At 37.0% G+C, this 17,249-nt stretch overlaps 1 protein-coding gene across 3 annotated transcripts in view; it reads right to left on the minus strand.

Annotated features, from left to right (window-relative positions):
* Usp16-45 (ubiquitin specific protease 16/45) overlaps window positions 1–17,249 on the minus strand; it is a 49,790-nt gene that overhangs the window by 22,448 nt on the left and 10,093 nt on the right. For all 3 annotated transcript variants that reach the window (XM_083142097.1, XM_083142094.1, XM_083142095.1), the window contains exons 5-9: window positions 14,793–14,905; window positions 11,545–11,672; window positions 8,514–8,669; window positions 4,655–4,873; window positions 2,773–3,015 (exon numbers count right to left, since the gene is read on the minus strand). In XM_083142097.1, coding sequence (XP_082998223.1) covers window positions 2,773–3,015; window positions 4,655–4,873; window positions 8,514–8,669; window positions 11,545–11,672; window positions 14,793–14,905 — 859 coding nt within the window. The remainder of the gene's footprint in view (window positions 1–2,772; window positions 3,016–4,654; window positions 4,874–8,513; window positions 8,670–11,544; window positions 11,673–14,792; window positions 14,906–17,249) is intronic.

Raw genomic sequence — 17,249 nt, forward strand, 5'->3', positions numbered from 1 at the left:
ACGTTGCTTGCCTCAACTTAAAAAATAAACACATATTTCAAATTCGGAAACATTCTATATGTAAAAAGTACTAAATAAGTGCATATTTGTGTCATTTCAGTGAAAGCATTCAAAAATTTCGCAGTGTAAGCCAGCCACAACACCCCCAGGGCACTTTGGGAACCACTGGTTTACGGAATCTTTTTGGGAAACCTGTTGGTAAGAGACCTGTAGGAAGGCCAAGATGACGATGGAGGGATATCACTGTTCCTTAAAGGATTAACTGGTGAGATAATATATCTTATGAGATACAACCTCTCTCGGCATCAGACAAACATAAAATTGGGGAAAGGGTCAAGTGGACAATAAAGCTTTTTAATTCCTTCTCCCATCTCCACACATTCGTTGGCTGTAAATTTTTATTCTGGTTCGGCCGTCTATAATTCATCATTAAAAAAGTCATGTTTTCTTTGCCTCAACCAACTTCATATTCCTCCACCTTTCCAGTGAGTAGTCAAAGTTAAATGTAACCCTTCATAAACTTGCACTGTAATCCATCCTGAAAAAGGAAGGAGGCAACTTGCACTGAATATGGATCTGAGGACACATTAACAGTGCCGCACTCGATATACACTCAATTAAGACTGCTGCTGGTCTAGCTTAAACATACAAAGGAAATAAAACAAAACATTCATTTTTTTATATGAAAGAAATGCAGTAGAACTGTCCCCATCTCCAAGTGGTTCCCCACCCATTTGTTTACAATGTAGGCAGCCTTGTGTATCTTTTATTGCACCACATCGCTAGAGGCACATATTTTTGGTAAATATAAAAGCAAAATTTCGGTACAAAAACAGAGTCAATTTCGGGTTCAATAGCGGTAAATAAAATAAAATTTCGCTGTTATAGCGATGAAAAAGTGGTATATAAAATGACATTTTGTTTTTAAAAATGTGATTATAATCCTAAATTTGATTTAAAAACTTGACTTACTACACAAACTAGCACATTTATGTCGTTACCATAATATTAAGTTTATTCCTGTATAAAGGTATCAAATATTTACAGCAGAATTAATCAATTTTCTGTGAATTGCATAGCTCGCAGGATAATTCTGACTTCAGAAAGTGTCACGTCGGTAAATAAATTCTATATTTCGTGTTTAAGTCAATTTCGCATTATTTCGTGACAAGACAGGGTAGGAAAATGCACCTCACATCTTTCATAAACATGAAAAATTAACATTACAATGTGTTATTTCAAATTTCGTGTTTTGTCAAAAACGAAATATGCATGCCTCTCTACACATTGCTTATTGAAACGACAAGATGTGATGTACCGCAATCAAAGCGTGTGTAATTCAGTTTTCAATAGCGAAACGCAATCGTTTGGATTCCACTTTAAACTGTATGTTCAGTCCCAATCAGCCCATCAGTTTAAAATGAACTCAAAACACGCTTTATGAACTTGCACATTTTTAGATACCAAAATAAGGGATCCTTACACACGCTCAGGTTAATCGATGATTTAATGTTAAGTTAGATTTAGGAGTACTCTGATGAAACACCCGATTCACCTTGAATAACTTTTTTTCTTTCTTTTTTCTTAGTCTGTCTCAGCATCCATTCCCACATTGAGCATTATGTGAATTACTTATTTGTAGCACGAGAATGGTTTTGAAGAAAAGCACAAATCATATTTTAATGAACTTTGTGTGCATTTGCATCCAGATCTGCTCTTGAGTGTTCATCATGTTTATTATTGTGTCAGCTGCAAAATAAAAAAGTTACAGCATTGCTTATCAGAGGATGCAGAACAAAGTCATTTTCTCCTTCCCCATTGGATGAGTTATTGTTCTTATCAGCACCCTCGATTCCTTGAAGGAAACACTCCCATGCGGAATCAAGGCTGATGTGACCACGTAGTGGAAACATCCCAGAGAGTACCCTATGCACCTCGAGGACGTTCCTTGTAAATGAAGATCTTAATATTAATACCAGCATTTCTTTCAATTAAACAGATAAATATTTTCACCTGAAGTATATTCATTGTCCATTAAATATAATAAAGTCCCTTTAAACCATTCTATGCAGTTCCATTATAAATTTACATGCTTTAACCTTAATACACAAACAAAACATACATCATCTTCACCTTAAACAGTTTTACCAATTGTATCTAGCGAACTCAATAACAACAAATTTAAGGCATGTGTGAACGTGCAATAACTATGAAATGTGTGCGTCACTAACAGAAATTTTGCCCCTTATTTACCAAAAGACCAACCCAAAACCTGAAGTGTATTCGAGCAGTGTATGTGTACGGCGTGCTACCCAGAACTCGAGTGGACGATGCTTCTAGATCAGTCTTGAACACTCTAGTTCATAACTTGTAGCACCAATCAGAGCATGCCTGACATCATATATATTTCTTACTAACTGTACAGTTCACTAACAATGCCTAAAAACACTCTAGGGCCACATAACACTAATATGGATTGGTCTTACTCTTTACAAGAAGGTATCAGAACAACTTTTAACTGTTCCAATTTTCAAGCTTCGGTTTCCATGGGAATCGGTATCAGTTTCAAGTGATATCGGCTCAGCCCTAGTTGTAGCACAAAATGTAAAACATGCAGGTTCAAATTATGTTCCTGTGGAAGTGTGGCTTACAACATGCCAAGGTGTATATTGCAGAATATTATTTTTGTTGAGTGGTGACCCTGGTGCACACTAAACATGAACAAAATAAGGCCAGTGATAAATTCACAGGTCATTACGAAAAGAACCTCACCTTGTCGGGAGAAACCGGTAAGCTCAGATCAAGAAAACTCTCAGACACTCGAGACGTGTGTTGGCAATCCTGGCACACCAGGGTGCTCACTAAGTACCCCTTGAAAACTTGATCCGGACACAGAGGCAATTCCGAGGCTTGTCTTCCGTAAGTTTTAACTTTGAATTTCAGGTCAGTCTCCACCTGGTTTGGATCAGTTTTTTCGCTCAAGCCAAGAGAATGGAGAATCACCCTGTGATAGCGCTGGAAAAAAGAAAGAGAAGAATCAATTATATTTATGCCATCTTTGTGTCCTACAACCAAAAGCCACTTTGACAGTTTCTCTTTTGCAGAATGGGCGGATAAAGGGGGAGGGTAAATGTGTCACACTTCTCCCTCCCCCTTTACCTAAAATTAAATTAAAGCCCTCTGAAAGATTGCAAATTATAATCTTTTAAAAGTGGTTACTTTTTTATTCTTTCCGCACTATTAAGTGTCAAAATTCATGCAAAATGCCAATTTTCATTCCAGAAAAGCAAAAACAATTACTTGAGAGGGTAATTGCATGTATTAAAATAATAAAATCAAGGAGACTTTAGATGGGCAGGCCATGTTGCACAAATGGGAGAGGAAAGAAGAGTTTACAGGATTCTTGTTGAGGAACTTTATGGTAAGAGACCTGTAGGAAGGCCAAGACGAAGATGGAGGGATAACGTTGAGAGATGTCTACAGGAAATCAGTAAGGATGGAAAACATTGGATTGATCTTGCCCAGGATAGGGACAGATGGAAGGCTTGCATTGCTACAGCCATAAACTTTAGATTATAAGAAGGCTAGAGAGTTAGTTAATATTTGGTAATTGTATGTAGAATTTGAAATTTCCATAATGTTGGGAAATCTTGAAAACATTTCACATTCCAAATGCCAGGATTATAAATATTTTCCATTCCGGACATCTCTAGCTCCTAGAAAACAATATTATTGGCAATAAAATATTGCTATAATTTCACCACTTGAACCACATTAACACTTCCAGATATCTCAAGCCCCCCCCCCCCCCTCCCCCGAACACCACAACTTTCAGGTGTCCTTCGTCCCAATTACCCTTCTTTCGCATAAAGTGAACCCGAAACAAATTTTGACAACTTTTCGATAAATACGGAGAAACTAGTACTCACTTTATCCACCAAACTGTTTTCTTCTTCTTTGTTCTATTAATTTTAGTGGCCACTACCACCATCCTCATTTGAACTTGTTGTACTCAACATCTAGCCTCAGTGCAACAAGTTCAGAGGATGGTGGCAGTGGCCACTGAAATTAAAAGAATAAAGAAGAAAAAAACAATTTCGCGGATAAAGTGAGTACTAGTTTATCCATATTTATCTACTACCACGTCTCTCTTCTCCCAATTATGAAAACTTTTTGAGGACATGAAGAATTGGCACACACAGGAGAGGAACTACATACAACTTTCAGTGAAAAATGCAGGCTTGATTAGAACTTGGACCCGGGTCTCTGACATACTGGGCCTTTGCCAATTCTACATAGTATATCTCCTGTACACACAGAACCAGGCAACATCGACGTCTACAGTGTTTCAAAGGCAACAGATCCCGTTGTGGTAGCACTGACAGAGACGATTCCGCACAGGTAAAACAGCGGCAGTGAAAAGTCAGGCGAAGCCAGGCTTGCTGAGTAGCTCATTGTCAGAGCAATGGCACAGTATGCCAGAGACCCCGAGTTCGAGTCGCGGTCGAGCCTGTACTTTTCGCTGAAAATTCTACGTAACTTTTTGATGACTAAACTGTAACTGAAACCCATAAGCTATGCGATTTTCTGGGGATTTCCACAATAATATTATCATTTGAAGCTACACTTATTTCTTTCCCCATAAGAAACTTACCCTGAGATCTTCACCACGAACACACTCCAAAAGATGTCTGAGTAGCTCATGTGAGTCATGCTGTTCGCCGCACGTGAACTGAGCATTCCGCTGTCGTAACGCTCCTAGAAGAGGCTTTGGATTCAGCACACCAGCTTTTCCGGTTTGCAGCTCCCGTAACATACAATACACGGTCTCCATGAAGCTTCCTCCCTTTCCTAAATCGCCAGTAATTGGTGGCTAGAGTAAAAATAGGACATATTATTTACATAAATGACATTATTTTTTATTATTTTCAGTTGCTTTATTTTACTTTGCCTTTTGTGCCACTTTTGACTAATTTGCGAAGATTGAGTTAAGTGATGACATGATGAAATTGACGAATGGACACACACACAAACATACACACCCAGGCTGGGATTTGAACTCGTGACCCCTAGCGTCGTAGCGCTATGTGCTAACCACTCCATCACAGGAGCCAGGACAAAAAGGACATAACTATATGTAAGCAAGTTACTAAATTTTTCCATGAAACTTAATTGTAAAGGTTCTATTAAATTTGGTAGCCTCTGCACCATCCACTTGGGAACTCATTGCTTCACTGCTGGGCTGGCTTCCAGTTTCGGTCGTTTCCCTGCATGCACCGGGTTTAACCTTTTGTGTCCCAAGCGTCTTGATCGAGATACCCAAATGTAACCCTCACGGTCCCAAACATATCAATCGAGACGCTGTGTCAAGGTCGTAGTTTTTACGTTATAACTTTTCTATTTTTGGCTAGAATTTCGATTTTTTTTAATTGTTCCTAACACATGTTTTTTTGCATTTTTGTTTGTCTTCATGAAAATGGAGGGGAAAAGGCGGGAAAGGGGACTTCTCTTTTGCTTCTCTTTTCAAGGTCAAATTTTTGCCGGCAAAGGAAGACCGGCTTTGTTGTTCTAAAGCAATGCTTTTTCACTCCCTCCTGTTAACTGCATTTGAAGGATGCTTGTTTATCAGTATCCGATGTCAAAATGAAAGTTTTCCGTAAGGGCGCAAGCAGGGGAGGGGGAAGACAGGTTATTGAATCTGCGTTGTGAGAATGGAATTTCGAAGTGCATTGAAGGAAACCTTTGTTTTTTTAGCACAAGTTGCAACAGGGGTTACCCTGCATTGTCTAAAAATAGAATTTCAAGCAGCTGCAAGAATCGGCGCTCATTTTTCACTGCGTTCTAGCTTTTCGTCCGTGAATGTTGTGCGTAGGTGTCGTTTTGTGCCCAAGTGCGAGGACATTTTTTGGATGGTGACAATTTTTTAAAATAATTTTTGGGGTTTTTCTCCCTTCCCCCTCCATATATACGCCAAATTTGCATAAATTTTGCATTTTGACATTTTTCGGGGGGACCCTATTTTTTGGTTTGGTTTGATTTGGTGTTTTAAGTCCACTTTATGCGCAGTAAGGCTAATCGAGACTGGACCTACAGTTTAAAGTGGGATCCGAACCACTTGTGCCTCCACCGGGTATCGAACCCGGGACCCCTTGATTACAAGGCAATGACGCTACCACTGCGCCATGGGGGAGGCCCCTGGACCCTATTTTTTAAAGAAAAGTATTTTTGAGGGTATTCCCCCCCTTTCCCCCCCATATGTACGCCAAATGTGCATAAATTATATATCGTCTGAATCTGTGATTCATTCTGCGTACAATGGTATATCTTTCATATCTCTAGGGCATTTAGTTTCTGAGCTATAGTCATTTCAATGTAACTGCATTTTGAAGCTTGAATCAGTGGCGTGCCCACCATTCCTTTTGGGGGTACTACTCAAGTTACATTGGTCATATGATAATAATGCAAATATTTTTGTGTTCCTTACATATCAGCGATAATTTCTATGTGCATTTTGAACTTTTCATATACTTTTTTTCGGGGGAGAGAAACCCCATTTTTTTTAAAAAAAAAGTATTTTCAGGGGATTTCCCCCCTTTCCCCCTCCATATATACGCCGAATGTGCATAAATTATATATCGTCTGAATCTGTGATTCATTCTGCGTACAACTGTACATTGTTCATATCTCCAGGGCAAATAGTCTCTGAGCTAAAGTCATTTCAAGGTACCGCTGCATTTTGAAGATTGAATCAGTGGCCATTCCTTTTGGGGGTACAACTCAAGTTACATTGGTCATATGATAATAATGCAAATATTTTTGTGTTCCTTACATGTCAGCGATCATTTCCATGTGCATGTCGACACTGTCATGTACTTTTTTCTTGGGAAGAGGGTGGGGGAACCAAACTTTTTTTTCAGAAATTTTGGAATTTTAAGAGTTAGCCCCCCCCCACCCCCACCACATATACGCCGAATTTGCATAAATTTCATATAGTCTGAATCTCTGGTTCATTCCGCGTACAACGGTATATCACTCATCTCTCTAGGGCAATTAGTCTCCGATCTACACTCATTTCATTGAAACTCTGCATTTTGCTCAAAATCGGCTCGGGACCGAGAGGCTTACATGTGAAAATGGCCTCGGGACTCAAAAGGTTAAGGCTTGGCTGGACCTTTGGCTGACGCCAGGGCAGTTTCTTTAGAATAATCGTCTCCTTGACATTCCAAAATATGAAAAATTACATCTGCTTCGATTTCCGTCAAGAATCTTCATGTGGTTTGCTTTGCTGTTATCTACATATTATCAATAATTTAATAGACTTACACAGCCACAAAACTATTGATAATACCTAAACAACACCAAAAGCAAACCATACAAAAATTCACGTGAATGTTTTAGAAGGATGCAATTTTTCACATTTTGGAACATCATAATGTTTATTTCCAAGATGAAAATTCAGAAAACAAAAACTTCCCTGGCATCAGCCAAAAGTCCAGGCAAGCCTTAAGCCCATCACACGCAGCAGACGTACTGGCTACACTAGCACTCCTGGCAGCACACGGGGAAGCAACGAGTTCCCAAGCAGATGGTGCAGAGACCACCGAATTTAATAGAACCTCTACAACTAAGATTCGCGGAAAAAGTTAGTAACTTGCTTACGTCTAATTATTATCAACTGCATGTTTTATTCACCAAACATGAATAAAGGATATAATTTCTTATGTCAAGGTAAATATCTGATTGATTGACTTGGTTATTTTAAGTTGCTTTTCTTCCAGTTCTGGCTAATGAAGATGAGGATGAGTGATGATATGATGAAGAGCTACTCACAAAGATCGTTATTGTCCAGGCTGTAATTCTAACCTGGGACCCCTGGCATCATAGCATCATGTGCTAACCACTCTGCCATGGAGGGTAAGTAAACAAATAAGCAGACCAGAAACTTTCTGGCAAAAATATATGGCAAGTATGCGATAAACAGGCAGAAGGTAAAGTTTATAAATTAATTTAATAAGTAGTTCCTTAAAACATTTGTATCAAATCAAATATTAGTGACATTAATAACAAAAACTCAATATGCTGACCAAGGCAGAAATTTCTTTTATTATAAAACATAAACTAAACGTAACGTTTCAACCTTCTAGCAAGGTCTTCTTCAGACTCGGACTTAAATATAACAAATATTTAATATTTTGAAGAAAAAACTTTTCAACAACTTTTAATTGCTACAATATTCACGCATTGGTATCAGTGAGAATAGTATTAAATCAACATTGTCTCCGATTTCTAGTGTTAAAAGCTGAGGTTGTAAATGGGCTCTCAGCACACACAAGTACAAATTCCAGGAGAACACACACATACCTACAGAGGATTAGACTGGTTTAATTTCAGATACAGGCCTCGTTGGCCTGCAAGGAGAAGTTACAGGGTGTGCCAGATTGTCATTTGGGTGCCTTACCCAAAGTTCTCCCCTTACACACCCTAAACTTAAATTAGTTGAAACCACCACTCACAAGAGCTTGCTCAGGATCCTCATGCTCTACGCCAGGAAGATGAATTGTTTTGCCTGGTTCCTTTTCTTCTTCCAAAACTGTTGTCAAGTACGGAGTCTGGGCTAAGCACTGCAGAACAGCATTAAAGAAGCACGTGTTGCCAAGATTGGACAATCCCTGCAACAAGAAAAACGTGTTATTACCAGAGCCCGGATTTTCGTGACCTAAGAATGACAAATTTTGTCTTTATTTCAGGGTAGGACAGTTAGTACGACAGTTCTTACTTCTGTAAGATTACACCTGAAATTACAAGGTGTGTATGTGAATATTAGGCATAAAAATCTTTAAAATTTAGGATTTTTGCATTAGGTACAATCAGCAGGCGAAGGTTCTCGAAAGTGAGGAACGCCTGTTGGTGGACAACACATTTTTGTACTTGGAGAAAGTCCTTTCCACATCTGCCGACATGACTGGAGCATACTTGAAATGGTTCACTGGTTAGAACTTAAGAAATGCGACACAAAGTTTTGTATCCAGAGTTTTTGTCAAGAGCGCTTTCCACTTTCTTTGATACCTTTCTTACAACTTCTTCCCAGTCACTTTTCAAATCAGATGCAAACATTACTTTTCTTGCAATTACACGAAAAAAAAAAAAGGACGTAAAACGTGAAAATTGACCAAAAAAATTACATAAAACTTGATTTTTATAAGCAGAGGTTTGTATTCAGGATTTTAATACTTAATGCACACTACACAAGGAAAAAGATGAAAGATAACATGTCATCAAAACTGGGCCCTGTTATTACTAGGAACACTGTCCAAAGAATAATCCAATTTGGCTAGGTTTGGCTCGGAAGTTGATGACCTGCAGAATGACCTGAGAATTATTACGTAAAAAAAATTATCTAAAAATAATTTATTTTTGCTCTTGAAATGATAGCTTGATTTTTTCATAAATTACAACAGAGTATAGTGGAACCACAAGCAAAACAACCTGCACAGACCTGTGACGATTGGGGGGGGGGGGGGGGGGAGAGTGCTTCCTTATGGCCCGAGCTGAGCGGAAGAAGGGAAAGCTTCACGGGGACTTTTCGTCCAAGGTTTTCTTCCTTGTGGTCGCTCTATAGTTGAATAATTTGACAAATCCCGTTCTTTGGTGTTTTAAACTAATGAAGCAAAGGGAGAAAAGCAATTAAGTGCTAATGAGATTTTCTTTATTTTTACTTCAAGTTTTTTCTGTGCAAGTTATTCACTTCCTTTCATAGTGGGTCTTGCACAGTAGTCGTTCAGCATCTGAAAATAGAGATGTGTTTTTCGTAATTTTTTTCACATTGTTACTAAAACCCAAGATTAAAGCAATCCTAGTGGCCAACAAGAAACCTCAAAGAAGGCTTTGCACAAAGTATTTTAAGCGCTGGAGGAAAAATAAATGTACCACAATTAACTATTTAAACCATTGCCAAACTTGCAGTTAAAAATAATATTGTGCAATTTCCATTGACTGTATGGCAAACTTGATACAAAGAGCACGTCCAAAAATTTAAATACATAAATTATGATAGGAAATGCATATAAAATTCATGAAACAACAGGGGAGAAGAAATATAAACCTCAAAAATGAAGAAAAATGCAATAAAGATGGCAAAAGATACTGAAAAATTCAAAATAAAAACAATGTTTTTAGGTTCTAATTTATGGGAAACTGACTGATTAGCATTGTTTTCAAGGCTCAGAAATTAATATGATTTTCCATCAACTTCCGAGCCCCAGTTATTACTAAGCAGAGACACTCGTTCTCTCTAGGTAATACACACTAAAATGAACTAAACTTAACAATTAATGAACATAGTCCACTTCAAAGTGGGCACCTCCTTTTTCTGAAGGTTTTTGAAGCAGCTGGAGAAATATCATTTCAGTATGCTCAATCATTCCTGCTGTCATCTTTTCACTGTATTCTTCAGTCAGGGAAACAAAAAAAGAAATAACACTGTGTACTTGTATTTGGTGCATATCAAGAGACTCGCACTGCAAGGGCAGTGTGGCAAGAATTGTGATGTGATGAGAAAGTGCTACTGTTAAATGTGTGGTTGCTATGTGCAAAATCAATAACGGATTCTGAAATCCAAGGAATAAATGGATTGTTAAAGGGAAAGAAAATGTGAAATTGTAGACGCTGTATTCGTATGAAACACGAAACTATGGATCGACAGGGTGGGGTGAATTAAGTAAACACTTTAAATCTTAAAATCCATATTACTAAACTATTGGTTTAGTAATGAACAATAACTCAAAATTTTTTTAGTTCACTTAAGCTGCTCAATGGCTCGAGTAAAATATGTGCTTGAAATTCGGAACTTTCCTTTTCCACACACTTGCCAATGTGCACTGCGGCATTTAGTGCTGAGAGAACATTGATCGGTATGTTGTTTACACTGTCAGTTATCTCGCTCTTCAATTCCGGGACACACTGCTGCTGTATTGACAATGCCTTCCTTAATGAAATACTGTAAGAAGAGGTAAAGTGGAATAAGATCAGGGAACCTCGACAGCCATTTGATGTCTCGTTTAAGGGAGATTAGCTTCCCCAGAAACGTTGCTCTTAGCTGTGGAGACAGTGGCCCTGTCCTGCTGGAACCAGATCGTGTGTGTATCCGAATTCTGCTGGATTGTTGGGATGACAAAGCCTTGCAGCATAGTCATGTATTGTTGCAATGCGACAATGACAGTCTCCATCATCATTCTTGGAGAAGAGCATGTCAGTGCAAAATCCACACCAAAGAGTAGCCTTTGGTGATTGCAAAGAGATCTCAAGATGGTCATCTGGCCTTCCCCTCCCCCAGAAATACTCAAAACACTTTTCTGCAACGAACACACGATGTTCCCTTTCGAATTTGGTAATCATCTTGAATTGATATCTTGTCAACAAGTATTTTCAAGCTTAAACAAAACAAACGGTACATATTTAAATTTATAAAAAACTTACAGCATCCCAAAAGAGGTTACCTAATTTGGCCCCACCCTGTATAACAAGTCCTGTAAAATCTTCACTCACCCTGACCCGAGGCAGCATCTTCTGCTCTCCTTGCTCCTTCACTTTGAGTCCTTCACTTGTTGCATTTGTACCTCTCTCTGGTGATTTATCGTCTTCTTGTGTCTCTTTCTGAACTATTCTCACTTTCTCTGTGCGGAGATAAAAGTTCACATGAGAAACGACCATACTAAACCTTTGGTTTGCAGTAGAAAATAATAATTTTTGAAAATTCCTGTTTAAAAAAGCACTGTGATATTACCAATTCTAAAATGTCACATCTACTCAGAATTCCCTTGTGTCACAGTAAACCTATTTTCAACTTCTTAATAACTGATAGAATATGTTTGGTTCTGAATTTAAAGCGATAGAAGATTAGGACTAGGGAGGGGCACCTGCCCGAGGCCCCATGGTTTAGAGACCCTGAGGCAGATGAGAACAATTGTTTCTGTACGGTTCATTATCAGTTTATAGAGGCACATATTCTTGGTAAATAAAATAAAATTTCGGTGTTATAGCAGTGAATAATTGGATCAAAAGTGGTACATCAAATGACATTTTGTCTTTAAAATTGTGAATATAATCCTAAATTTGATTTCAAAACTGCTCATATTACACAAAATAAAGATATCCCATCGAATAGCTTAATTATGTAGTTACCAGAGTATAAGTTTATTCCTGTACAAAGGGTCCCTTTTTGCTTTTCAAATATTTACAGCAGAATTAATCATTTTCCCCGTGAATTGCATAAATCAAAAGGTATCGTGTCGGTGAATAAACTCTAAATTTTGTGTTTAAGGGTCTATTTTGCATTTTGTCATTTTCATGACAAAAGATGGTAGAAAAATGCACTTCACACCTTTCACAAACATGAAAAAATTAATATTACACTATGTTATTTCACATTTCGTGTTTTCATCAAAAACGAAATATGCATGCCTGTACCAATTTATATGACACTGGGGGTTCCGATTAAGCAACTAATTCGATTTTTCTTGACTTCATGAATTGATTTGACACACTTAAAAATATCAAATTACAAAGTGCTACATAAAATAGATTTAAAACATTTCAGTCAAAATTAGTTATGTTTAATTATAGAATGAAATTATGAAGTGAAAATATATATTGGATATGATTAAAAATTTAAAATTGCCACTTTGATAGATACAGAGTTTTGTAATTAAATATAAATATTAGATACGGCACACATTAATCAGTACTATATCTGTGTATTGGTTTATCAGTAAAATTACCAATCCAACATATCTATAAATATCTTATAATTTAGTGCAAAATTCTGCCATTTTGTTTAATTTTTATGGACAACCTCTATGCCCTACGTTTTAAAAAACTAAATGTCTAGATATGCAACTTGTTTTGAACTGCAGTCGCCTGGAAACAAAGATTTATTAAGGAGTTTAATGAATTATTCAGGTTCTTTAAGAACCATTTGTAATTTCATATTGGATCGGTAGAATATTGGTTATTGGTATCGGTAAATTTTACATCGGTACTTTATCGGTATCGGCTAAAATTTCATATATGCCAATCCCTAATAAAAGTAATGAATGATGTACCATTGGTACATCAAAAAATTTTTTTTAAAAAAAAAACTAATTTAGAAACTTTGATTAGCCTCCCATAATTATTGGTTTAAACCTTTAAATATTCTGCATATTGATCATTTGTAATAATTAGGGCCTGGGACTTTATGTTATAACATATTTTTTATTTGGCATCCGATCGTGTACTGGGGTGAGATCTTTACATATCTGATGAAAATCAGCCTAAATAGACCAACTTGATAAAGCATATATATTTTACCAATTTCACGTTTTTACAACATATTTCTTCAATTTTCTCGTAATAAGACATATTTCTGTATAATTTCGCAATGTCTTGCATATACTCTGTTATTTTATAATTTTTCTTCATATATTTAGCGCAACTGATAGTTCATATTATCGATGCTAGGATAAGCAAATTACAAATGAAGAATGTAAAAGCAGATGAAGTATTTTCTTAACAACTAAAAATAAAACAATAATACCCCCTTTTTTTCCCGCCGACAATTAAAAGCCATGCAAACATTATTGAGGGAAAATGTTATCTCATTGTTGTGCAGGATTCTGACTTCATTTAATACTCCACCCCCACCCTAGTCGATCTTCCCTGGAAGATACTGAATCCCGTATTATGAGAAATTCGAAAGTACTGTTGTGCATATTTTTGGATTTGCCGGGAATATTTCTACCTTTCTCTGACATAATTACATACATATTTTACAGTTTTATAGGACATAAAGTTCTGGGCCCTAGTAATAATATTTAATCTGTGATCACACAGAACACTTGTACTTCAAACTAAGGAACAAAAGTCTCTATTAGAGCCCATGTCAACTAAGCAGGTGACTAAAACGTTCCTATGAAAGTGCATGGAAGAGAGACAAATAGATATCAAGCATTGTTCTTCATTATTCGCCACCTTATTTTGTTTACCCGGACAGAGCCCTGTAAAATATTTCAACAGTTTGATTAAAGCAAATAAAAATTATATGAAAACATACATATTTCGGTTTCAGATACTGTGTATAAGAACCTACTATGGAAATATTCGTTGAGTGTGTTAATGAAACTGTAATAATTTCAGTAACTAACGCTGTATTTGGAATCTCTTATTAAATAAATAAATAAACTTTTATTCCGGTGAAAACAAAACATTCTGGATGTACAAGTACTATATAATTGTAACTTATTTCTTACAGCCTTTGTAGATGAATTTTGGCAAATTTTTTGATGATAGTTTGGAAAATATGAGCTGTCATGTTTATCTACAGTTCAATGATAATGACACTATTTAAGGTTTAACATGATTGGTATTTTCTATAATATTCAACACAAAATTTTCGCTACCTTAGCCTATAAAAACTATTGAATTTCAAATCAAGAGAAATGTTAAGTGTCTTTACAGTTTACATATTACACATCATTTTGTATGAGCATCAGTACATATATTTTGTTTCCTTTCTAACAGCCTAAAAAACACCATTAAATGATTATGAGATTAATGTACTTACAAGAAAAATGATTCTTATATCTACCATATCCCCATGTATACTATTCTATAAATTATTTCTTGTGATTTAAATCAGCAATTTTTTTTTAAAAAATAGATATTTAAATAAATTCACCTTGTATAGAAGTTACGTGTCAATTACAAATAAAATGACAATGAAAAGAAAAAAATTACACACAAAACAAAATACTTGCCAACATTCTGTGCTTTTGGAGATGGAACATAATTTCCCTGTCGTTTTGCAAAGTCCACACACTCTCTCAACTTCTTGTTGACTGCCTCTATTTCGCTGCTGCATTCATAACACCTGTAACAAGAAGATTCGAAGTTTGCTTTAAGTGACTTTATGCATCCAAGTACAATCAAGACTGGTCTAACAATTTAAAGTTGAATTTTAACCACTGCCCCTAGCAGTAAATTGTGAAGACAAGGATGAATGATTTGATGAAATTGTAGGCAAGTCATGACACCTGTCCTTAACATCATAAATGATAGAACCCTATTGTTCAGATCAGTGGTTCTCAACATATTTCAGTCCGGGACCCACCTTGAAGGATATTACACTTCATGGGACCCATTAGCATGGACACCGAGAGAATTACTTGTAGGGGTGTGCACCCAGTTTATAATCATATTTTTGCTAACATGGAGTACTTTAAGAAGCCCTCTTTTATGCTTGCTTAGACAAATTACACATACTTCATTCTAGAAAAGTAAATATGTGATTTAAAACACTAATTTTCTCAAGTCTAACATCTAACTAAACACAATGTGATAGAAATGTGAACTGATGACAGTTGACACCTCTCGGCAACTGCATACTCACACACACACACACACACACACACACACACACACACAGACAGTTCGAAATATCAAGCAACTTAAGTCCACACGTATGACACACAGATAATTAAGAACTCACTGCTGCGACCGAAACAAAAATGACAAATATCCATTTGATTGATTTGATGTTTTAAGTCCACTTTATGCACTGTAAGGCTAATTGGGACTGGACCTACAGTTTAAAGTGGAGTCCGAACTACTATGTGCCTTTACTGGGTGATTATAAGGCGGCGACGCTACCACTGTGCCATTCGGGAAGGCTCAACACATATCGGATCCCCTCGAGTTAAACATCAGAGATATGCTGGTAAAAAGTAATGATACAACACGAATAACAGAAATGTAGAGTTTAGACTGCGTACAACACGGGTTGAATTTAAAATGTTAAAACAATATATCTTAGTAATTTAAATGTAATACGTTTTCAATAAACACTAAATAAATTTGTGAGCCCGACTTCGCGACCCACCAAAAGCTCCATCACGACCCAGCCCATAGGTTGTGAAACGATAGTTTAGATTGATTGATTTGCTTTATTTTACTTTCCTTCTTGTGCCACTTTTGGCTAATTTGCAAAGATGGGGATGAGTGATTAGATGATGAAATTGATGAATGGACACACAAACATCCATGCCCAAGCCAGGGTTTGAACGCAGGACCCTTTGCATCATAGTGCAATGAGCTAACCACTCCACCACGGGGGCCGGCCCAATTGTTTAGACATGTATTTCGTATTACAAATGTGACGTTCCAGATTTCCGCATTGTAAAATTGGATAGTTTTTTCAGATTAATTTGGAGGCTCACTGCCATCATTCACTAAGGATAGGGCATCTGGGACGGAGATGGTAGCACATCACTTCTTTCTTTGTTCCCAGGCGGCGGTAGTTGCATTTTCTCCCATCTGGTGGTGCTGGTGTGCTTGTGTCGTCTGCTGTGCTCCCCCTTTTCGTCAGGTGGCATTGCCAGGTGGTGGTTGAGGGGTTGGGCCATCTGCTGCGTTGTGTTGCTCAGTGTGGTAAAGTTCCTGTTCTTTCGGTTGGTGAAGAAAGGTGGAGCAGTGAGAATGCATTTTTTCTTTTCCTTCTCCGTTCCAGATGCCATACCCTTAGTGAATGAAGACAGTGAGCCTTCATGAGCCTTCAAAATTAATCAGAAAAAAAAACCTACCGAATTCTGCAATGCGGAAACACAAAACTTCATATACGTAATACTTAAACAGTGTTTACTGCATCCATCATGAATGTATTTCACAATTTATTACATAGATGAAATTGGCGGTGGAACAAGCACAATGTGCTCTGCTTGGGACTAATATTATTACTGGATGGTAACAAGATCCTGTGAGTGGTCATCTCAATCTCGCCAACGAAGGTTCCATGTTTGAGTCTCGGAGAGGCACGACTCGGGCATCAACAATCATCATTCATCTCATCATAGCAATTAACCAATAGAAGTTCAAAAATAATACAACAAATACAAATGAGCTGAACACTCAACATGCCTGACCATCAATATGCCTTCATATAATGAAACATTTAACAAAAAAAATACAGGCTTAGATTTTACATACACTGAGCCAATACTGATGTATTGCTATCAGGACATACTGGTTTGAAATTAATGATCATTAAATTGACAAAAGTGAATTACAAAATTAAATCATAGATATTTTAATATTTTGAAGTATTTATTCAATACTTTGGGAAATTAAAAGCAAAATTTTGGTCGACTGAGCTATACTTGCAATGGAAAACTAATGCAGGGTTGCAACGAATTTTTGATTATCAAATTCCCTGACATTTG

This window comes from Lepisma saccharinum, chromosome 20 (genome assembly GCF_977018435.1).
Source record: "Lepisma saccharinum chromosome 20, izLepSacc3.1, whole genome shotgun sequence".
Taxonomy (NCBI): Eukaryota; Metazoa; Arthropoda; class Insecta; order Zygentoma; family Lepismatidae; genus Lepisma; species Lepisma saccharinum.